This window comes from Lontra canadensis, unplaced genomic scaffold (genome assembly GCF_010015895.1).
Source record: "Lontra canadensis isolate GAN:19392208 unplaced genomic scaffold, GSC_riverotter_1.0 scaffold1, whole genome shotgun sequence".
Taxonomy (NCBI): domain Eukaryota; kingdom Metazoa; phylum Chordata; class Mammalia; order Carnivora; family Mustelidae; genus Lontra; species Lontra canadensis.
Genome location: NW_022630995.1, coordinates 10950039 through 10973554, shown reverse-complemented (window position 1 = coordinate 10973554; position 23516 = coordinate 10950039). Strand labels below are relative to the sequence as shown.

At 39.4% G+C, this 23516-nt stretch overlaps 1 protein-coding gene across 8 annotated transcripts in view; it reads left to right on the top strand.

Moving 5' to 3' along the window:
- The window catches only part of RUFY3 (RUN and FYVE domain containing 3), an 80464-nt gene that overhangs the window by 24763 nt on the left and 32185 nt on the right, over nt 1-23516 (top strand). For 2 of the 8 annotated variants that reach the window (XM_032843989.1, XM_032844336.1), the window contains exon 2: nt 8051-8104. The exons of the other annotated variants lie outside the window; for them this stretch is intronic. In XM_032843989.1, the coding sequence (XP_032699880.1) occupies nt 8051-8104 (54 nt within the window). The remainder of the gene's footprint in view (nt 1-8050; nt 8105-23516) is intronic. 8 annotated transcript variants of the gene reach the window in all.

The following is a 23516-nucleotide window of genomic DNA, read 5'->3' as shown; positions in this document are numbered from 1 at the left end:
ATCAGCTTTTCCTTCTCATTCCAGTTCCTTCCCAGCTCCTTCATGCCCTGCACTGGGGTCTGCTTCCGTGCGCCGTCCTTGATCACAGTGACTCACCCTCTTTCCTCCCTGTTGGTGAGCCTTTCTGGACCTTTCTCAGAATAGAGCTTTTTCTTTAACCTTTAATTTGTGCCTTTCTTAATGGAGTTTACATTAACTCTTCTTTGGACTATCAGCTTCCATGCCAGGTCATTTCCTCATACCCTAACCGCTGACGTATTTATCATTTTCCAGGTGTAAATCTGTGCCAGATAGGTAACTGCTCAGTGAGGGGGCTCGATTAGAATTCGGCTGGTCGGATTCCAGACACGGGGACCTGTGAGGCTTGGCTGGAAAGGGCAAGGGCTGTCATATGAGAGACCCACAATGTTCTCTGCTCTTCGGGTGTGCTGTATTTTGGGTTTTTTGGCAGTGCCTCCATTTGGGGGGAAAACTAGAAAGTATAATGAGGCACAGTTTTCCATTATGGCTCCCCCAGTCCCTCACCAGTCCACTATGACTGCTATGAAGTACTTTTTTTTTTCCAACAGAAAGCAAGATCGACAGCAGAAAGGCAGGGGAGGGGCAGAGGGAGAGAGGGAGATGCAGACTCAGCAGGGAGCTGGATGCGGGGCTCCATCCCAGGACCCTGAGATCATGACCCAAGCCGAAGGCGGATATTAATCAACTGAGCCACCCACGTGCTCCTGAAATACTTTTGAGTACAGAGGAGTAATATGAAAACCTGTTCCTTAGAGTTTTTCACATTTGAACTTTGCTGGAGAACAAAGATTTGATGAGCTTAGAAGCACTGTGTAGAGGGACATAGAAATAGATTTGTTGGCAAATTGGCCCCTAAGTACTTATTTTTCATTATAATTAACTATTCCCAAATAAAATCTATATGTCAGTGTGCTGAAAATAATGGAGGGTTTTTAAGAAAATGTATATGTTATTGTTATGTACATATGCATTTTATGAAAACAACTGTATTTTTCTAGTTATATAAATGATATATTCACACTGTAAAAGTTACAGAATACAGAAGAGTATAAAACACAAAATAGTAAAATTCACCAAAAGTTCTAGCACCTATGGATAACCACAGATAAGATTTAGTAATCAGATTCTCTTTTTTTATTAATATATACAGAGTTCACTTATAAGCTCACACAGATTTTACATGTAAAATCGTATCATTCCTGTGTTGTGTGACCTGCCTTTTTTCCTCCATAGTATCTTTCCACATCAGTAAATAAATAGAAATCTGTATCACCTCATTTAATGTCTTCAATTTTTTGGATATGCCATTATTTCTTTGACTTCCTTGTTACAACTTTTAGGTTGTTTCTAAATTTGGCCACCACTGACAGTTTGGGTACATCATTATGATTATAATTTGAGCACTTTACTAATTTTCCTTTTGAGATATGGAGTTTCTGAGTCAAATAGAAAGATATTTTTGTTTTTTAGACACATTTCCAAGCGCCATAAACATTAAAAAAAATGTCTTTAGTAGCATGGTATCTTGAACTTTCATATTAGCTACTTTGCAACTCATTTTTGTCTTTCCCTTCTGCAGTTGGTTGTGGTTTCTCACAGTACTAAAATCTGAACTTTCCAAAGGAAACAGTTGTGTGTGTGTGTGTGTGTGTGTGTGTGTGTTTTAAGGACAACTGATTCAGCAGCTATAAACTGCATGATAATATTTTATCTTTTTTCTTTCTTTAAGCTAATGACAATATCCTAAGCAGAAGAGAATGAATTTTACTTAATTAAAAGTATAATGAGAAATTTCACATTTTCTGTGATTGCTAGAGTCTGTTTTCTGGGGTGAAAGTCTGCTGGGATTTCTCTTTTCTTTCTTCTAGAGCTGTAAAACTTAGGATGTGTTCTGCATTTTTTTTTTAAGATTTTATTTATTTATTTGACAGGTCACAAGTAGGCAGAGAGGCAGGCAGAGAGGCGGAGGGGTGGGGGAAGCAGGCTCCCTGCCGAGCAGAGAGGCCAATGCGGGGCTCGATCCCAGGACCCTGAGACCATGACCTGAACTGAAGGCAGAGGCTTAACCCACTGAGCACCCAGGCGCCCTAGGATGTGTCCTGCGTTTCATCTGAGAATTCCATAATGTCTAGTCCTGTGGGCAGCAAGCTTCCCAGTTGAGGGTATCAGACTCCTCATGTTTATTTCTTGCAATTCAGGGAAGGCAGCAGAGGGTCTACTGATGTTGGGGTTCCCCTTTTCCTCATCTCCTCAGTCCCTATCAGCCCATATCTTCCCCAGCCTTCCAGTGTCCCATAGCTGCTCACCCTCTTATCTCTCCAGTACCAATCCCTTTTTATCTAATGTCACAGTTACTTAGTTTTCCTCAAGGGAAGTGTGTCTAGGGATATTTTCTGTTTGTGACTTCTGTACAAACTGCCTTAGTAAAATCCTTTGCTCAGCCTACATACCAAGTATTAAATGGCTCAAGCGTTGATAACTGTACTAAGAAAGCCTGTATTTCTCTTGTGTCTTTCTCCTTTCACACAGAATACTTTACTTCTAACACTTCTGGTCAACCAAATGTGTGTGTGTGTATGTGTGTGTATATGTTGGGGGTTGTGGGGAGGTCCTAACACCAAGCAATTCTGTGACACCACCTGGGTGTCCTATAGTTTAACTCAGTTCTGACTCTCTCCACCTGGAGACAGTGTCAGATCCCACAGGTTAAGGGCTCAATCCTGCAAAACTGCCCCCCACTCCAGACACTCATCACAAGTAGTAGATCCCCAGGTTACCTACAACTTCTGTCCAGCCGGGCGACAAATCAGAGGCTCCCATGACCTCTTTCCCCTTAAATTCAGTTATTTGCTAGAACAGTTCACAGAACTCAGGGAAACATGCAGGTTTGCTGTTTAGTAAAGGATATGATAAAAGGATACAGATGAACAGTCAGATGAAGAGATACATAGGGAGAGGTCTGGGAGGGTCCCAAATGCAAGAGCTTCTTCCTGGTGGATTTGGGGTGTGTCACCCTCCTGGTATGGAGATGTGTTCACCATCTGGAAAGCTTTCAAACCCCTACTACGGGGATTTTGTGGCGCTTCCCCACATAGCATGATCAGTAGACTCCGTTTCAGGCCCTTCTCTCTAAAGAAGTGGGAAGTAGGACGGAAAAGTCCAAGCTTGTAATCATGGCTTGGTCTTTCTGGGCTCCAGCCCCCATCCAGGAGCCCACCCCGAGTCGCCTCATTAGAGCAGAAGTGCTCCTAGTGCTGTTATTACTTAGGAACTCGCAAGGGTCAGGAGCCCTGTGTTGGGGACTGGGGAGGAAGACCAAACAGATTCTCATTTAAATCACAGGATCGCAGTCGCTTAATGTTACTTTTTACAGGATCATTGGTGTTTCTTCGCTGATGTTTTTGTTTTTACTCTACTGTGGAGAAAAGATAGATCTTTTTTTTTTTTTTTAAAGATTTTATTTATTTATTTGACAGAGATCACAAGTAGGCAGAGAGGCAGGCAGAGAGAGAGGGAGGAGGAAGCAGGCTTCCAGCTGAGCAGAAAGCCCGATGCGGGGCTTGATCCCAGGACCCTGAGATCATGACCTGAGCCGAAGGCAGAGGCTTTAACCCACTGAGCCACCCAGGCGCCCCGAGAAAAGATAGATCTTGACCTAAATTACTAGTTTATTAGAACAAAACCTCTTAGCATTTTTAAAAAGTACTTTGGTAGTTCCTGTGCTAATATTTGTATTACCAAGCTAATTGTGTATTATTAGTTTAACAGCACCTCTTCTGTTAAACCTGTCATTTGGTCTGCTTATGTTGACTTGTTTTTTCCACCACGTTTAATACTTATTTTAGGGTCTTTTTTTTTTTTTAAATCCCACTCTATTTGCTTTCTTAATTATGGCAGATATACTTAGAAGAGTTCAGCTTGTTAGCCAAATGAGAATACAGGGCATATGTTGGTTTCTTGTAAAGGCAAAGTCGACACAATACCTAAGGAGTGGCTAATTACTTTAGCTAGCTTTTTTTTTTTTTAAACTATATTTTCTTTCTTTCTTTTTTTTTTTTAAGATTATTTATTTACTTATTTGACAGACAGAGATCACGAGTAGACAGGCAGACAGAAAGAGAGAGAGAGAGAGGAGGAAGCAAGCTCCCCGCTGAGCAGAGAGCCCGATGCAGGGCTCCATCCCAAGACCCTGGGATCATGACCTGAGCCGAAGGCAGAGGCTTAACCCACTGAGCCACCCAGGTGCCCCCTTTAGCTAGCTTTTGTTTTCACAAAAGTCCTTTAAAGAGTTATTTATGATCAGTAGTTGGGGCTTCAGAAAGATTTTCCCCCAAGAAACTGTAATACACTTTGTAAATCAGAGCCACCTATCCTCAAGGAGACAGTACAGCTTGGTTGCATTTGTCTCTAAACTTGAGTGTGATTTGGTTGTCTATAGTAATGACATTCCTGAAAAAAAACATGTATCAAAAAGAGAGCTCTCACAGCCCTGGACATGGAAATCGTGGAGAAGCACTTCGAGCTCTTTCAAGCTTTTCTTTTCTTTTCTTTTCTTTCTTCCTTCCTTCCTTCCTTTCTTTCTTCCTTTCAAGATTTTATGTATTATTTGATAGAGAGAGATGCAGCCAAGAGAGGGAACACAAGCAGTGGGAGAGGGAGAAGCAAGCTTCCCGCTGAGCAGGGAGCCGGATGCTGGGCTCAATCCCAGGACCCATGGATCATGACCTGAGCAGAAGGCAGACACTTAACAACTGAGCCACCCAGGTGCCCCTCATTCAAGCATCTCTTAAGAGAGAAGGAGGTTGTGGTGCCTGGGTGGCACAGTGGGTTAGAGCCTCTGCCTTCAGCTCAGGTCATGATCCCAAGGCTCTGGGATCGAGCTCTACATCGGGCTCTCCGTTCAGCGGGGATCTTGTACCCCCCCACCGCCTGCCTCTCTGCCTACTTGTGATCTGTCAAATAAATAAAAATAAAATCTTTAAGAAAAAAAAAGAGAGAGAGAGAGAGAAGGAGGTTCAGCTAATTCCCTCATCCAGAAAGAAAAGATGGAATTACACAGGGGCCAAGGCCTTGTGAGAACAGCGGCCCCAAATCTTTATCCATGTCAGAGCCAGGGCCCCTTCTACCAGACCACACTGCCATTGCCACCAAGCAAATATTTTACAGTACTACCTAATCAGTCTGCTGACTTAGTCATTCTTAGACCTGAAACAGAACCATAGCCCAGAAGATAGTTCACTGAGCCTCAAATAAGCTATGCTTCCTAATTCGGGGCTCTCGTACAGTTCCAGCCTTGTCTCTTATCTCTTGACTTTGAAAAATGACTTTGTTCATGCGCATCTCATGAGTCTGTTAGGTACAGCATTTCTGACCATTTAATCCAAGCGTCTAGAGTGGAGGGGTGGTCCCGATGTTTCATCACCAGACTCATGGCACTACACACGGTGACAGTCCACTTGGCATTTCCAAGCTTTGCAACTCCTTTCCTTGTCAGTTAGTGCTTTGAGTGGGAACTGAGGCTGTTTAGCTAGAGTAACTTTAGAAGCTCCCTTTACTATTTCACATTTACAGTATGTATTTGATATAGGGCTGATTGCTACAGCTCTGAATTATGCACCATCGATAGAAAAATTGTAATGCAGGCCTCTCTTCTGTAGATTATTGTTCTCTGAAATTTGTGAATAGGTATTGTATGACACAAAGTTATTATAGATTTTTAGATCAGGCAAAACATGCTCGAAGGCAACCAAGTATTATCCCTAAGAAAAATGAAATGTTCTGGGGGAAAAGATAAGAATTGCCCATGGTACCACCATCTTCAGCTCATGTATTTAGATACTTTCATTGTTTTAATAACTTGAACATGTTCCAGAGGGCAAAGTTTTTTTAATATTTTATAAATCCTTCTTTGAGAAGATTATAAAAGAACATCACAGTATCCATTCTTTATTGTAATGAAATGCTGAGCACGTCACGGTAAGTAGAGAACAACTTTGGAAGGAGAAAAAAACACCTTTTTTAATCTTTTGGGGGAGGAGAGCTCTTTTAAATTGATTCCATCTCTGACACTCACAATTTTAAAATTTGTTTTAAAAGCATAACAAAAAGTATATCTGATTGGAACAGACTGGGAAACTGCTGTAGTTGGGACATGGCAAGGGGAAAGTCAGAGAGACCCCTTGTACTCAGCACCCCTCCCTAACTAGAAATTCATTTTCCAGAGTTCTTCTGTGCACAGGTCTTGGAGGACCTCTGTATTTTGCTTTGATAACTAGGTAGACTTTTATTAGGTGACAAATACAGTTTATAGGTAAAGAAAATGTAGGATAAAATAGGAATATTCACCTTACTGACTTTCACAAGGTCAACATAGCAAGTCCTTTTTTTTTTTTTTTTAAAGATTTTATTTATTTATTTATTTGACAGACAGAGATCACAAGTAGGCAGAGAGGCAGGCAAGTGCGGGGAGGAGGAAGCAGGCTCCCCGCTGAGTAGAGAGCCCGATGCCTGCTCGATCCCAGGGCTCTGGGATCGTGACCTGAGCGACCCGAGCTGAAGGGAGAGGCTTCAACCCACTGAGCCACCCAGGCGCCCGAACATAGCAAGTCTTTGGAGTAAACTCATGTGATAGTTAAGATTATATTCTTGTAATTCTGTAATCCTACATAGTATAAATCTGTAGCAGGCGATTCTACTTGAAAATGATATTTTAACATTAATTTACTTTAAAAATAATAGTAACTAATGCTGATACTGTGCTTTTTCTATATGAAACACTATCTTTATTACATATATATCCACAATTGCAGAATCCAAAAAAGCTCTGAAAACCAAGCATTTTTCGTAAATTTGTCTAGACTCATTTGTGCTAAAACATGACCTAAATTTATTTGAGGCTATTATAGACTGACTTTCTTTCTTTCTTTCTTTCTTCCTTTTTTTATTAGTTATTTATTATTAACTAAAAATTAATCAATTAAATTACAGTGATAACTTAATAAACTGGTGAGAAATGATAAATTCTTTTCTAAGATCATGATTCCATGTTATTGCCTCAGACCCTATGGTGGTTTCTGTGGTATATTTTTCAGGAAGGAAGGTTTATTGTGGACAAAGTATCCTTTGCCCATTTTCTCATTTTTATTATGCTTCACTTTCTGACAATTTCTCTTTATTTGCTGCATATTTATACATAGGAAATTCACATGATTTTGTGTTTGCTTATGAATATTGCAATAGTGTACAATATAATAGCTTCAGAATTACTGCAGGAGAAGCTGGTATACTTCTCAAAAAATTTCTATAGGTTCTCAAAATTTATTTCCAAACAGTCATCCTACAGCTTTAAGACACAGAGTACTATTATATTGTAATCTTCGTGTTCTTTCCTGTCCTTTTGCCTCACGTGGAATATTCTGTGTACAAGAACATTGAATTTGTAGTAAAAGGAGAGAGTACTTTCATAAGTGATTTGTCTTCAAAGTAACATCGTCTCCTTTATTTTTGATCTGGGGAAGAATTGGGGGGATGGAGGGCTTTGGGAAAGGTAGGTAGATTTTTCGTTGGTTATTTTAAGAAGAGTCACTAGTTTGTATCATGACCTTTGGCCTGAGTCTAAAAAGCATTCCCTTATTTTCCAGCTTCACTGAAGTGGTCAAAACAAACGTTGAATGAAATCAACCTGTGTGCACTTAAAAGATACCAACAGACTAGTCTTGATTTTCAGTGGGAAAAAAATCTTTTTTACTTTTTTGTGGGATGTGCATCTTTGTTATCTCTTACTAGAAATTTTGAAATTACTTTAGCTTTGAAACAGATTTAATAGTCTTAGTTGATATCTCTGCTTAATGTCCTACTCCTCCTATGTTCCCAGCCCCTTTCACTGTTAATCTCTGGGTTAAGCTGAAAGCATTCTAGGAAATCTCCCTTTCAGTTATCCCTTTTGAAACCTTGTTTTTAATAGCACTTTTCTTTCTTGGCTTGCATGACATTTTATCTTTCTTTTCCTTTCTTTTTGCCGTTTGCAAAGACTCTTGGGAGGATTTGACAGATTTGGTGGAGCAAATGCGCGATGATACAGAAGGTGCGTGCCACACCAACATCTTTCAGCTTTTTCCTTTCTTTCTTTTCTTTTCTTTTTTTAATTTCTAACCACCTTTTGATTGTTTTCCATAAACCAGACTGTCTGCTTTAGGTTTTGTTTCTCATGGCAATAACTGGAGTAGTAAGAAATATTTGCCAGATTTTCCAAACAGGTGCCTGATTCGAACAGGGTTAGGGTTTTCAGAGTCTTACATTTAAAATCTTTCTCCTTGTGATTCCAAGCACAATGTCATAAGTACATGTTTATGCTGTCCCTTTAGGATGTTTGTTGATACCATGTTTTAGGGGGACTTTATTTCAAGTTATATCAAATTTTCTATGGCTTTTTGTTTTTTCACTTATTTGTTGGGAAGATGTAAATCCTTTTATCTTTCATGAAAGTATATATTCCTGTGAGTTCCACAGTATCAGAAACAGACAGATCCCAGGAATCTGAAGTATCCAGTCTGGAATGTTGTTCAGATTTGCAGATTTCCGTAGCATTCAGCACTTTCAGCTTGGTCCTGTAATAGCATTACTTTCTGGTGGAATTACTTTCAAGAGTAGCACTTACGTTCCAATATATGAAGGTTCCCCACACCAAGAGTTGTTTCTTCTGTAATCGGCACCTAACTTTAGGGAGCTTGAGGTAATTTACATAATTTATAATTAAAAATAGAAAAATTGAAGTTTGGCTCCACTTTACTGTATCATTTTATATTCTCCCACTTTGCCTGGGCCCTGAAGGTCCCCCAGCTTCAGCACACAAACATCCCCTGGCCTGCGTGCAAACTGAGTGGCCCTTTCACTGCCTGTGCATGAGGGCATCAGCCTCCTCTCCTGCCTTGCTCCTGTAGTGTTCCGCCCGGAGCATTTAATGCTCTCCTTTCCCCCCCGTGCATCCTCCCCGCGCCCAACACACCTGTCAGTCCAGATGGGAGCACCTTGAAGGAAGTGCTCCTTGACAGCTGTGGCCCACATTCATTTCTCCATTCACCAAGCCTGCAGGACTTGGAGCTTGAGCCTTTTTATTTGTCCCTCTTGTGTGTTTATCGTCCCTAGTTCAAGTGTAAAATCTTTATATGTCTCAAACTTCTCAGTGTCCCTGTGAGACCTGGGGTGGTACTGTGCTCAGTCCCTTTGGTCGTACCAGACAAGACTGCCCATGCCCAGTAGTATCTTCATCATTGTACTTCGAATGAGTAAATTATTCTAAGTTTCATCTCCTTTCCTATAGTCAAACTGTGTCTTTATTCCAACTTTGATTCTGCTTTTATTGTAACTAGTTGTGTATAATTCAGTAAAAAAAATGAGTATTACATAGTTGATTGGCAGTTCATAGACAAAGGAAAACGAAGAGGCGGGTGTTGATTCATTCGCAAGTAGCGTTTACTGTTATGTTAGCAGCTGTTCTGATGATTTACCAGGCACCACACAAGTGTAAGGTTTTGATTCCTTTAATAGGCTCGGCCCTAAAGAAAAGCGCTTCATAAAAGCCAGCTAATCTGTGCCATTCTTGAAGACTTCTTCCCTAGGACTCAACCTGGCAAAATTCCATTTCTTTAATACAAAGTACCACTTCAAGAATCAAGCCTACTGCAAGAGACAGCCTCCTCTTTTTCATTGTGTTTTTGAGGGAATTTTTGTGAGTGATTATTGTAGGTAAAATCAGAAAGGGGAATAAGATGAATTGTAAGATGAATTTAACACATTAAAAACCCAGAAGTTGTGAACTGTCTCAATATTTTGATGATCTCAGTGGATTACCAGTCACATAGTATATGGTAATGTTGGTCAAGAATGTATTTTCAGAAAAAAAGTCTTTCTAGAATGTAGTTTTAAGAAAAAATTAGAATGGGGGAGGGAAATGGCTTTACTCATTAACTTTTTTGAGTCATTTCATCCTTTTTTTATTACCATTTTCTATTTCTCTTGCCTCATTTCAGTTATGTGAAATGCTAGTTTTACTGTACTGTTTAAATTAAGAGTTTTTATAAATGCATACTTGTAACAAGAATAAACATGAGGTAAGGAGTGTTGCCCATGCATAACACACTTAGGAGCTTGGGGTCTGCGGTGGATCCCGGTTCCAGACCCTGAGAAAGCGGACAATGTAGGTGGGCTCGGATCTTCTCAGGAGACCTTCACTGCTGAGCCGTTTCAATTCTATTTCTCATCTGTTACCATGGATTTGTCCTAACAGTTGCCTTTTTAGTAGATGAAGTGTTAACACTGGTTTCCAGCCTCCTGAGAATTTGCTTTTTAAAATATAAACTCTAGGAGGTTATAAATTAGAACTGTTAGCTTTTGGGTCTTGTTTTGTTTAAATTTTGTCGAGATTGAAGTTTTTTCTGGTGAACTGATTTCTTACAGTGGTGGTTGGTGTTGCATTCAATGTGTCTGTAACTCTTGTTTGATTGAAAAGGAAGTGTCGCCTTCGGGTGGAAAGGTAGCATGCTTTCAACACGGATGCATTATCTGGCATCTCATCTCATTACATACTATTATTGATTTGTGTCTAAAATTTGGAAACTCACTAGAAAATTATGAAAATTAAATGAAATAATAAAAGCACATAGTTTACTATCTTTAGTTTCTCAATAAATATTAAATTCCTTTCTATACTCATTACTAGCCTCTTAAACGGACTCTGAACTTGCAGTTACCCAGATTACTACCCTTCTCTCTAAGCATTGAAATGGTTGGGATGTTACTTGAATTAAGGAAATAATATACCTGTATGAAGTATTATTTGATCAAGATTGCTTACTGGTTCCTTCACATATTTTCTTTTGGGTTAAGACTTAACATCTACCATCTTTAAAAATGGAAGGAACACATCTAAGAGATATTCTTAGCATCTAGCGCTGTGTCACATAGTCACTCAGTAAAGGTTTATTTTAAATAACATTCTTACACTTGTTTATGGAGAACCATAATAATTTGAATTTCTAAACACTTGACATACACACATTTGTTTAGTCTTCAAAACCCTATTACATTTCATAGATGAGGCACCTGAGGCCTGCAGAGGTAGGAAAGGTTCCCAGTGGAATACTGCTGGGAAACAGAGAGCAATAAACCGTAGATACACACAGCAACCTGGAGGGATCTCTAAGCAGTTACGCCGAGTGGGAGGGGAAAAGCCAATTTTAAAAAGTTACGTACTGTGCGATTACATTTATATAATCGTAAAGTGATAAAACATATATATAAATGGAAAATAGTAGTTGCCAAGGGTTGAGACGGGGAAGGGGGCTGGAGGAAGTGGGTTTGGCTGATGGCAACATTGTGTCTTGACTGTAATTCAGTGTCAGTATCCTGGGTTTGATGATACAGTCTAGTTTTGCACGACGTTACCCTTTGGGGGAACTAGGTTAAGGGTACATGAAATTTCTATTATTTCTGACAACCCCATGTGAATCTACAATTATCTCAAAATAAAAGTGCAAGGTAAAAGCAAAGAGATAAGAAACTTTCCCAGAGCCCCACAGGGAAGAGTGCAAGTAGAGTTGAAACTCCGCAGGCTTCCCCCAGAGCTTGTGCCCTTAACCACTACACCAAAGTTCAAACTTACTTGACTCAAGACCCACTGTAAAATATGCTTTATCAAAACTCGGTACATACATCATTTATTTGTATGTGTCCAGAACATACGTTTTGTAAAACAATACATGACCTCACTATAAGGGACATAGTAAATCGATTGTATACTTCACTGAGGGGTGTGACCTTTAGTTTGAAAAATGTTCTAGCCATGCAGATAGAAGAAAAAGGGCTTTTCCTGAAATGACTCTATTTCAGATTCTGTTTCCTGCATACAATTATTGGCGTCCTCTAAATTGGGCCACTAAACCTGCATCCTTCTCTTTCTCTTTAAACCTATCTCCTCTGGTGAAACCATCTAATAATTGTCACTATTATCCCTATGCTAGTGATTATCCAGCCTCAAACTTTAATTTGCGTTTACAACTACGTGATGAAAAATATGTTGAGAATACTCCATGTAAGTGTCCTTTACCGTATTCAAAACCAAGTTGATTTTACCCCTTACCCCAAAACAGTTACTCGGTTTTTTCATTTTCATTTCCAGTTTCACAGGGCAAAAATCTTGGATTATTCGTGACTCTTCTGTTTTCTTACTGGGTATAGTTCTTCATGGCAGGCAGTTTGGGTTCTCCTCCCCCAAATTCACTTTGCATTATCCTCTCAGACTCATCATCTTCAATTTTTGATCATACTACTTCTCTGCTCAAATCCTACCGTGGTTCCTATTGCTGGGTTCAAGTCTAGTTTAGAGACCCTTCTGTGCTTTCCACTTCTTCCCAGGAAGACCTCCCCTTTCCGTTTCTATTCCTTTAACCTGACTTCACGCACCCGTTCCCACCTTTTGGAATCCGTCCTTCCATGTTTCTGTGATTTCACAGTGAGGGTCTTCCTCAAGTCCTACAGTATATGGTAGTGTGTCATTTGGAGCACAGGTGTACAGTATTCCAAGTGGGAAGCTAAGGTTTGAGATTACTCCCAATTTTTTGCTCAGGTCTGGGGTTTATCCTACTTATAAGCTAAAAAATGACGCTGATAATTGTTTCTTGGATACTGGCAAAAGACAAAAAACTCCTAGTCAGAGACGAAGGACTTTGTTATTCATGACGCCGCAAGCAGCCTGAGCTTGTGTCTAGGCACACTTGTGTCTTACATAAGAGCCCCACCTGGGAGACATCGTCTGGCTCAGCAAGATGCTCCCCATCCAGTGGGTTTGTGTTGCATCTGAGGAATACCGAATCCGGAGAATGCATTGCTTTTATAGGAAGCAGGGAGAAAGCCTTACCTCTCGTGACTTATCAGCTGCCTAAACAGCCCTGACGAATGACCCAGATTAAAGAGTGATCAGGGGCTTGCAGTCTTGATACAACCCAGTAAAGATGTGTAGTAGCACAGGAGTCCCAAGGAGGATTTTCTTTCCTAACATTTTATGGTAAAATGTAAAGATATGGGAAACTTCTCCAGTGTCACTCAGGGAATGTGAGAGACCGATCTCACTCTTGTAGACCAGAGCTCTCGCTCTTCTGAGTCACATTGGTGCCCCCAACATTTAAATTCTTGCTGTGGAATAAGTTGAACAAAGCAAGGAACTCATGGATTTGCATTTATCTCCTAAATTTCTTATGCTGCGTCAAAACAAAGATCATTGACTATTGTCCTACTTCTAAAGATTCCCAGAATTCTCGGTGTTCTTCTGTGGTGTTGAATTTGGGAACTTTCCAAACAAATTGATTATATTATGATATGAGAACCCAATAAGGAAGAAACCAGCGTATTTTTATAGGGAACTCTTGAAAAGGATTATAAATGGACCTCTTAATGATTAGAGAAATGGATGCCTAAAAGAAAAACAGTCTTTTCCTCTACTGCTCACAACAGTTCTGACACCAATTATGTGGGGGGTTTTCCCACACCCGCCAATTCTCCAACGGCTATTCAGTTCTGATGCTATCTACCTGGAGTTAATGCAGACTCTGTGCGCAGATTAAAGGCTCACTCCTACAAGGTACTGCCTCATTTCAGATGCCAGTTGCAGCGCTAGCTTGTCACCTCTCCTTCTGACCAACCAGATAGAGATCAGATTCTTGTGACCCCCCTCATAAGGTTTGGTAATTTGCCAGAATGACTCAGAGGCCTCAGGAAGGATTTACTTGCTAGATTATGGAGTGTTATAAAAGAATGCGATTCAGGAACATCCAGGTGGAAGGGACGCATAGGGCAAAGCACGTGGGAAGGAGCACAGAGCTTCCCTAGTTTTCACCCTCCTAGCACCTCAGTGGTTCACCAGCGCAGAGGCTCTCTGAAGCTGCTGGTTAGGATTTTTATGGAAGTTACATTACATAGGCATGATTGATTAAGTCATTGGTCAGGGATGACAGAACTCAATTTTCAGCCCCTGCTCTCCTCCTCAGAGTTGGGGGGTGGGGTATAGCCGAATATTCTAACCCTCTAATCGCATGGTTGTTTCTCCTGGTTAACCAGTCCCCATCCATTTTTTTTTTTTTTTAAGATTTTATTTATTTATTTGACAGAAGTCACAAGGAGGCAGAGAGGCAGGCACAGAGAGAGGGGGAAGCAGGCTCCCTGCTGAGCAGAGAGCCCGATGTGGGGCTCGATCCCAGGACCCTGGGATCATGACCAGAGCCGAAGACAGAGGCTTTAACCCACTGAGCCACCCAGGCACCCCAACCAGCCCCCTTCCTTAAGGGTTTTCCAAAAGGGGCTCATTTTACCTTTAACTCTGGAGCTATTTCAGGTGCCAAGGACAAAAATCAAATATTATAACAAAATATGCTTCCATGGCTCTTATCACTTAGGAAATTTCAGGGGTTTTAGGAGCTCTTTGTTAGGAATCAGGGGATAGAAACCAATATATATTTATATAATGTGATGAGATATATATATATATGTGTGTGTGTGATGATATATATATGTGTGTATATATATGTGTGTGATATAGATATATGTGATTATATATATATATATATATATATATAAAATTATTTTATAATGCCTAAGAATGAGTGTGATAATAATAGTGATAGTAACAATGGTTTGGAAACATTAAATTGCCCAATAAGCTTATTCTTTTCAGTGCTAATGCCAATCAAAAGGGATTTTTTTGGTTATGTGCAGAGATGAGAGTAACAATAAGGAGGTAGCAGTTAAACTTTGATCTGAAGCAAGAAAAAATAGAACCTCTTTTTTATTTTTAATTACGGAATTTTTCGAGTACGTAAGGAGAATAATGAACCCTAGAGTTTCCATCACCCGGCTTCAATAATTGTCAATATTTGTTGATCTTACTTCGTCTATTTCCACATTTTTGTTTCTGGAGTACTTACAATCCCCAGCTTATGATTTTTTGATTTGATGATGGCATGAAAGTGATATACATTCAGTAGACATCATTCTTCAAATCTTGAATTTTCATCTTTTCCCAAGATGTAGAGTAGTCTCCCGTGATGCAGGACAACAGCAGAGAAATGTAGCAGTCAGGCCAGGCAGTCACAAGGGTCAACAGCTGAGACACTTAAAAACAATTCTATGCCATACAACCATTCTGGTTTTTTTTACTTTCAGTACACGATTTAATAAATTACATGGGCTATTTGACACTTCATTATAAAATAGGCTTTTGTTAGATGATTTTGCCCAACTGTAAGCTAATGTGAATGTTCTGAGCACCTTTAAGGTAGGCTAAGCCAGAAATAATGTTTGGTGGGTTAGATGTATTAAATGCATTCTTAACATAATCTTTTTACCTTAACAGTAGGTTTGTTGGGATGTAACCCCATCGTATCTTGAAGAAGGTCTGCTATTATTTTTTTTAGGATTTATTTATTTATTTATTTATTTATTAGAGAGAGAGAGAGCACAAGCAGGGGGAGTAGCAGCAGAGGGAGAAGCAGTGTCCCTGCTGAGCAGGGAGCCAGATGTAGGGCTCCATCCCAGGACCCTAGGAGTGTGGCCTGAGCCAAAGACAGTCTCTTAACCAACTGAGCCACCCAGGTGCCCCAAAGATCTGTTATTTTAAAGGAAACTCCAAATGCTATGCCTTTCCACTTGCAAATACTTAAGTATCACACCTAACAAAATTACCAATAATTTCCTAATATTACCTAATATTTACTTAGCCTATCTTCAAAGGCTGCTTGTCTCAAATATGACTCTTTTCATTTGGTTTATTTGAATCAGGATCCGCACAAGATAAACATTATTACGTCTCTTAAGTCTCTGGGGTTTTTTAATTTTTTTTATTTTTATTAATTTTTTATACTGCTGTTATCCTCCTTATTTTATTTTATTTCTAACTTTTTATTTAAATTGCAGTTAGTTAATGTAGAGTGTAATAGTAGTTTCAGGTGAAGAATTCAGTGATTCATCACGTAAAATACCCAGTGTTCATCACAATATGACTCCCGCCACTTGCTTAACCCATATGCTCCCTCCTCCCCTCTAGTTTTTGTAAAGAACAGCTTTACTGAGATAGAGTTCACATACTGTCAAGAGTCACCACTTTAAACTGTACCGTTCAGTGGTCGTTAGTATGTTTACAGAGCTGTGCATGCATCACCACTACCTAATCCCGGAATACTTTCATCACTCTATAAAGAAACCCTGTGCCCATTAGCATTGACACCCTATTCCCTCTTCTCCCCAGGTTCTGGTAACTACTAATCTATTTTCTGTTTTTATAGATTTGCCTGTTCTGGATATTTCGTTTAAACAGTCATTAAATTTGAGGCCTTTTGTGCCTGGCTTCTTTCACTCAGCATAAGGTTTTCAAGGTTCATTCATAATATGGCGTGCATCAGTACTTCATTCCTGTTTATTGCTGAACAATATTTCATCGTACAAATCACATTTTATTTATCAATTCATCAGTTGATGGACATTTGGGCCATTTCCACTTTTAGGCTATTATGAGTGAAGTTGTTATGAACATTCATGTACAAATTTTATGTGGACATGTGTTTTCACTTCTTGGGGGTATAGACCCAAGAATGGAATTGCTAGGTCATGCTGGGGACCATGGTTTAACCTTTTGAGTTTTCCAAAGCTGTTGCACCATTTTACATTCCTGCCAACAGTGCAGATGGGTTCTCTGTAGTCTTGTCCACACTTATTCTTTTCCTTTTTAAAAAGTTTTTAAAAAGTATATCCATATTTGTGAATGTGCAATGGTATCTCATTTGCATTTCCCTAATGGGCATTTATTTCATGGACTTATTAGCCATCTGTGTATCTTTTCTGAAGAAATGTCTATTCAAATCCTTTGTCCATTCTTTTTTACTGGGTTACTTTTCTTTTATTGAATTGTAAGAATCCTTTGTATATTTCAGATACTGGATAGGATACATAGATTTTTTTTCCTCCCATTCCATGGGCTGTCTTTTCATTTTCTTAATCATGTCCTTTGAAGCACAGGCGTTTTTTAATTTTGATAAAATCCAGTTTAGTTTGTTTTAATTTTTTTTTCATTTTTTTAATCCAGTTATTTTTTTTTCTTTTGCTTATACCTGTGGTGTCATCCAAAAAACCATTTAGTCACATTCTATAATCCTTTTTATATGTTGTTAGATTTGGTTTGCAAGTACTTTATTGAGGAGTTTGCATCTATATTCATAAGAGGTATTTATAATTTTTTTCTATCTTTGTCTGATTTTGGTCTCAAGGAAATATTGATCTCATAAAAAAAGTTGGGAAATATTCCCTCTTCTATTTTTTGGAATTGTTTGGGAAGGATCGCTTTAATTATATTTTTTAATGTTTTAAATGTACATTTCAGTAGTGAACCCATCTGGTCCTGGCTTTTTCTTTGTGAGTTTTTTTTAAATTACAAAATCTTTTTTAAAAAATTATTTATTTATTTGACAGAGATCACAAGTAGGCAGAGAGGCAGGCAGAGAGAGGTGGGTGGAAGCAGGCTCCCCGCTGAGCAGAGAGCCCGATGTGGGGCTCATTCCCAGGACCCTGAGACTATGACCTGAGTCCAAGGCAGAGGCTTAACCTACTGAGCCACCCAGGCACCCCACAAATTAAGTATCTTTACTTGCTATAGATTTTCTGTTTCTCAAGTTACTTTTGGTAATTTGTATATTTATTAGAAATTGTCCATTTTATTTAGGTTGTCTCATATCTAGGCACACAATTGCCAATTAAATAATTATATTCCCTTATAATCCTCTATGTTTCTGTAAAGCCAGTAATTATGTCTTCTCTTCATTCCTGATTTTAGCTAGTTGAGTCGTCTCTCTTTTTCTATTGGTCACTCAAACTAAATGTTTGGCAATGTTGTTAATCTTTTGAAAGAACCAACTTTGAGTTTTATTGATTTTTCTCAGTACTTTAATGTGCTCTTTATTTCTGTTCTAATCTTTATTACTACTTCTTCCTGGGGCTTTCCACTAATATATATATTTATTGGTTGCCCTTGAGGAAGCTGTCTGTGAAATTGTCGAATTATGACATGCTGGATCTAGAAGAGTCATGTAGGTCGGTACTTCTCAAACTTCGAGTGCACATACAGGAACCCTGGGGTCTGGTTCAAGTGCAGAACTTGAGGTTCTGCACAATGGTTCAGTGGTACCATTGGAGCCCAAGGTTTCCCATTTCCAAAAGCATCCAGACGACGCCCGTGCTGAGGCCAGGGCTGCATGTTTGGTGGTAAAGGTCTAGTTCATCTGGTATCAGAGTCATCTGTGGGGTTTTCTAAACCGTGTTGTTTCTCTCCATTCCAGGGATAATAATATGCGTGCCCCCCCCCCCCCGCCCACTGGTGCTGCAGTGAGTCATTGTGATTGACATTGTGTGTGTTGTTTCTGTCAGATAAAAGAATTACTAAATAAGCTTAACCTTCTCACTTGACAGATGAGGAAATTGAGGCCCCAGAGAAGTAAGACTCCTTGCCTGGTGGCATATAATTAGTGCAAATAGGTGACTAATATCAAGCACATTAAGATTGGTGGATATAATCTTCTGATGATAAAGCTTGATTTTAGCAAAGTACAGCTTTGATTGTGCTATCCAAGGAAAGGCAGCAGTGAAGTAAATTTGTTGTTAAATTTTCTCAACTTCTAAAAATAAATACATACATACATACATACATACAATTTTCTCAACTTCTTTAAGATTTCGACCCAGAGAAGATTCTACTGAAGTGAATTTCCTCTTTGGTACTCTAAGTAGAAGTGTGTATGATATTTGGAATGGCATTAAGGAGAATAGATAGATAAGATAGCCTGCTTTTCCCTCTCCCACTCCCCCTGCTTGTGTTCCTTCTCGCTAGGTCTCTATCAAATAAATACATAATTCATTTTTTAGTGATCTCTACATCCAACATGGGACTCGAGCATACAGCCCTGAGATCAACGGTCACGTGCTCTACCAGCTGAGCCAGGCTCCCTATTGATTATTTTCAAATGAGGACTGAATAAAAAGTTCATGATTCTCTTGTACAAATAAGTGTCATCAGACTAGATAAATGGTGGTTTGGGGGGTTTTTTGTTGTTGTTTTTAAAGATTTTATTTGTTAGAGTACGAGCTGGGGGAGTGGGAGGCTGAGGGAGAAGCAGACTCCCCGCTGAGCAAGGAGCCCAATGCAAGACTCAATCCTAGGACCCTGGAACCATGACCTGAGCCGAAGGCAGACGCTTAACCGACTGAGCCACCCTGGCATCCCTAAATGATGTCGTATTACAGGATCTTTTCGGTGCTTTCAGTAATTTCTTTCACTATCACGGATAACTCATTTTACACCCAATTTCATATTCTAAGAAATATTACAGAAAAAATCCAAAATAGATTTATTTAGGAATTATTGGTCTTCAGACATTCTGAGCACAGAGTAAGCTTTCCTCTCTGTACCTTTCTGTTAGTCATTTTTAATCTCATACTAATGTTCTTAAGTATCTTGGGAATAATTCTATATGACCACTTTTGTTTCTCACATAGGATAAATTTTTGATCTGTCAGATAACCAAGAAGTTCTAAAAAGTAACTGCTTGTGCATACAAATTATTCCCACTTTGCCAAAAATTGGGCACAGTATAATAATATTAACATATGTTAAATATAACTTAACTTTTCTTCAACTATTCATAAAACATTTCAGAATTTCTATGAATATTAGCCATTGCACTAAAGAGACAAAATGGGGTCTTGGTCAGATGATGGGTTTGCAGAATGGTGTGACCCAGTGTCACTCTTAGCTTTGTGATTTTGGGTTTACTTTGTCATCTCTGTTAACTAAATGAGCCTCATTACTCTGTAAAATTCATTAAAATTTCCTCATATGGAAAACCGCATTCTTGAAGAGCTTTAATGAAGATCTAGATGTTCTGGAAAGAACTTCGGTTTGCAAATCAATTTATATGCTTATTATTGTAACTGGAGTCATTTTTGCACAGTTTCTTTCAGTACCCTGCTCCTGCTGCGTTCCGCACCCAGGTGCTTTGTGTCACCATCTGTCTGCCCACCAAAACTAGACACGTAGAAGTTACTCTCCATACTTCCTCCTTGATACATTCTACCCCTAGAACATCTCCCAAAGCTAAATCCCTCTTCTCCGCACAGCAGCGGCGGACCGCTCTAGTTCACCCCTTCCTCGTTTTCTCCCCAGCTTTTGTGTTAGAACCTTACTTGCTCCGCAGCTCTGCGGTCCCGCACCCTTCCAGGCCGCCGTCTACACGGCTCTGGGAGCGGCTTCTCTGAAACTCAAATCTGTGAGCTACACCTCTCATTAAAATCTTGCCTGACTTTAAGGTAAAATCAAGACCTTAACCAGGACCCTTAGAAATCTCTCCTTATTTCCCTCATCTCTTCTCACAGCATTTACTCATGTGCACCGTAAACTTCTGACATGTTTCCCATTTTATTTTTCTTAGTGGGCCAAGTTCTTTCATACTTAGGTGCCTTTGCCCGACCTGTTCTTTTCATCCTGCTCCCTTCCTAGCCTTACGCCTACCCCTCCTTGTCTGACTCATCCTGTTACTGAAATACATGGCACCTAATGATTTACTTTTTTTTTTAATATATTTTTATTTATTTATTTGACAGACAGAGATCACAAGCAAGCAGAGAGGCAGGCAGAGAGAGAGGGGAAGCAGGCTCCCCACTGAGCAGAGAGCCTGATGCAGGGCTCGATCCCAGGACCCCGAGACCATGACCTGAGCTGAAGGCAGAGGCCTAACCGTCTGAGCCACCCAGGCACCCTGGTGATTTACCTTTTTAAAACAGATTTATTTATTTATTTTAGAGAGAAAGTGTGCAAGCGGGGGATGAGGCAGAGGGAGACGGAGAATCCTCAAGCAGACTCCCCGCTGAGCACAGTGCCCCATGAGGGGCTCGGTCCCAGGACTCTGAGGTCATGACCTGAGCCAAAATCAGAAGTCGGCCACTTAACCCACTGAGCTACCCAGGCACCCCCCAATGGTTTCTGTGTATTAATCTTGTACTCTGCTACTTCTATAAGTTATTGTATTTTTGTACAAATTCTGTTCATTTGATTTTCTGGTTGTAAAATAAGATCATATGAGAGCAGTAATATTTGATGCAGTTCCACAGGTTCTGTGCTTCTAGTTTCTTTATCTTCTTCACTTGCGTTCCTCCACCACCCTCAGTACAGTGTTAAGTAATAGCCATGTTAATGGATATTTCTTAATTTCCTTAAAGTGCTGCAGAGTGGGGGCATCTGGATGGCTCAGTCGGTTGAGCGGCTGCCTTCCGCTCGGGTCATGATCGCAGGGTCCTGGGATCGAGCTCTGCGTCGGGCTCCCTGCTCAGCGGAGAGCCTGCTTCTTCCTCTCCCTCTGCCTGCTGCTCTGCCTACTTGCGGTCTCTCTCCATCTCTCTAATAAATAAATAAATAAAATCTTTTAAAAAAAATGCTGCAGAGTGAATAAACATTTTATAAGCTAAAAACAAAATAGCCTTATCCTCTGAAAACTTAGATCCACATACTTGCCCTTTAAATATGAAGGGAAAGGGGACGGGTCAGGTAGCTTTCTTCTGTAAACGTTCCTGTCATGTCCTGTGTATACTTTTGTTAGTGTTCTTACTGCAGTACGTTTGCACTGCTTCTCAAACTTGTACACATCCAGCGGCAGAGGAAGTTGTAATAAGACTTACATACAACCTGCCGGATACTTTGCATCAGTATCACATCTAGTATTTTAGCCTTAAATACATAAAACTTATATTTGAGTCCATAGAAAGGGTATAGTTGATCTAATATAAAAACATTTTATTTGTCCTGGGATAAAATTGATCTTTGTCAAAGATGATAATGTTTATTGTGAAATTTCAGATTTTCTCCGTAAGCTGTCCTGTTTTGTTCTCCAGACATCTGTGTACCCAACTTCGATAAATAGTAAGCAGTTTGGTGTCAGGAACTAGGTCTTTCATCTCTGGAATCCCAGCATTAAACATAGTATCTAATACCCAGTAGATGTTTACTGTTTATTAAAAAAAAAAAGAATGAATGAACAAAAGTTCAGTTTTGGAATAATAGTGTTAAATGTTAGCATTGTTAAACATTTTAATTGTAGATATTTTTCTCATAGAAATATATAATGACACTGTGAAAGTCATGCATTTTTAAAAATCATTTTCTGGCCTATACAATATAACAAAACTTTAAAAAGAAATGTTTTATAGACCTGCCTGCGTGGCTCAGTTGGTTAAGTGTCTGTCTACCTTGGGCTCAGGTCATGATCCCAGGGTCCTAGAATCAAACCCTGCATCAGGCTCCCAGCTCAGTGAGGAGTCTGCTTCTTCCTCTCTTTCTCCCCTTGCTTGTGCTCTCGCTCTCTCATTCTCTCTCTCACGCTCTCTCAAGCAAATAAAATCTTCAAAAAAAAATTTTCTTTTAGGGGTGCCTTGGTGGCTCAGTGGGTTAAGCCTCTGCCTTCAGCTCAGGTCATGATCTCAGGGTCCAGGGATCGAGTCCCGTATCGGGCTCTCTGCTCAGCAGGGAGCCTGCTTCCCCCTCTCTCTCTGCCTGCCTCTCTGTCTACTTGTGATCTCTCTCTGTCAAATAAATAAATAAAAATCTTTTAAAAAATTGTTTTATAGTTAAAAGCATAAAATATACAGGAAAGATCACATTGTAAGTATTCAGTACAATGAAATTTCACACACTCAACTATTTCACGTAACTAAACCCATATCAAAAACCAGAACTTTACCTGCCCCTCAGAACTCCTTCCGTGCTCTAATTGTGTCACTGAAACCCTTTTTAACAGCATTTATTCATTCTGCAAAATCATTTTATACTGGAGTGTGATTTAAGATAAGTAACAAACCAATTGTATAGAGTATTTTTTATTCCAGTGACAGGTTAGTGATCATTACTATTAGCCAACATTACAAAATGTAAAAAAGAAATAATATAAAGTACTATTTTCAGTGGTTTACTTTAGTACTAAATAGAAAAAGTAATTAAAATTATTTGTAATGCCCATACTCTTATATACTATTCAACACAAAAATTATGATAATAAGCATCAAGTAATAATCATTTTTAAAAAGCTTTTGCATTAAATAATTAATAATGAGCAGTTAATTCTTTTGAGCTATTGTGCCTAACTTTCAAATTACCCTGATTTTTGTTTGACCTTCTTTTATTTGTTTAGAGTAATAGTTCTTAATGGGGAAGAAGCCCGATTTTGTCTCCCAGGAACAGGCATTTGGTATTATCAGGAGACAGTTTTTGGTTGTTGTAACTGGAGAGGGCTACTGACACCTAGTGGGTAAAGGCTTGGCTGCTGCTAAACTTAATTCACAGAACAGCCCCCCATCAAAAAAGAATAATCTGGCCCAAAATGTCAGTAGTACTGAGGTTGAGAGCAATATTTTCTAAAGAA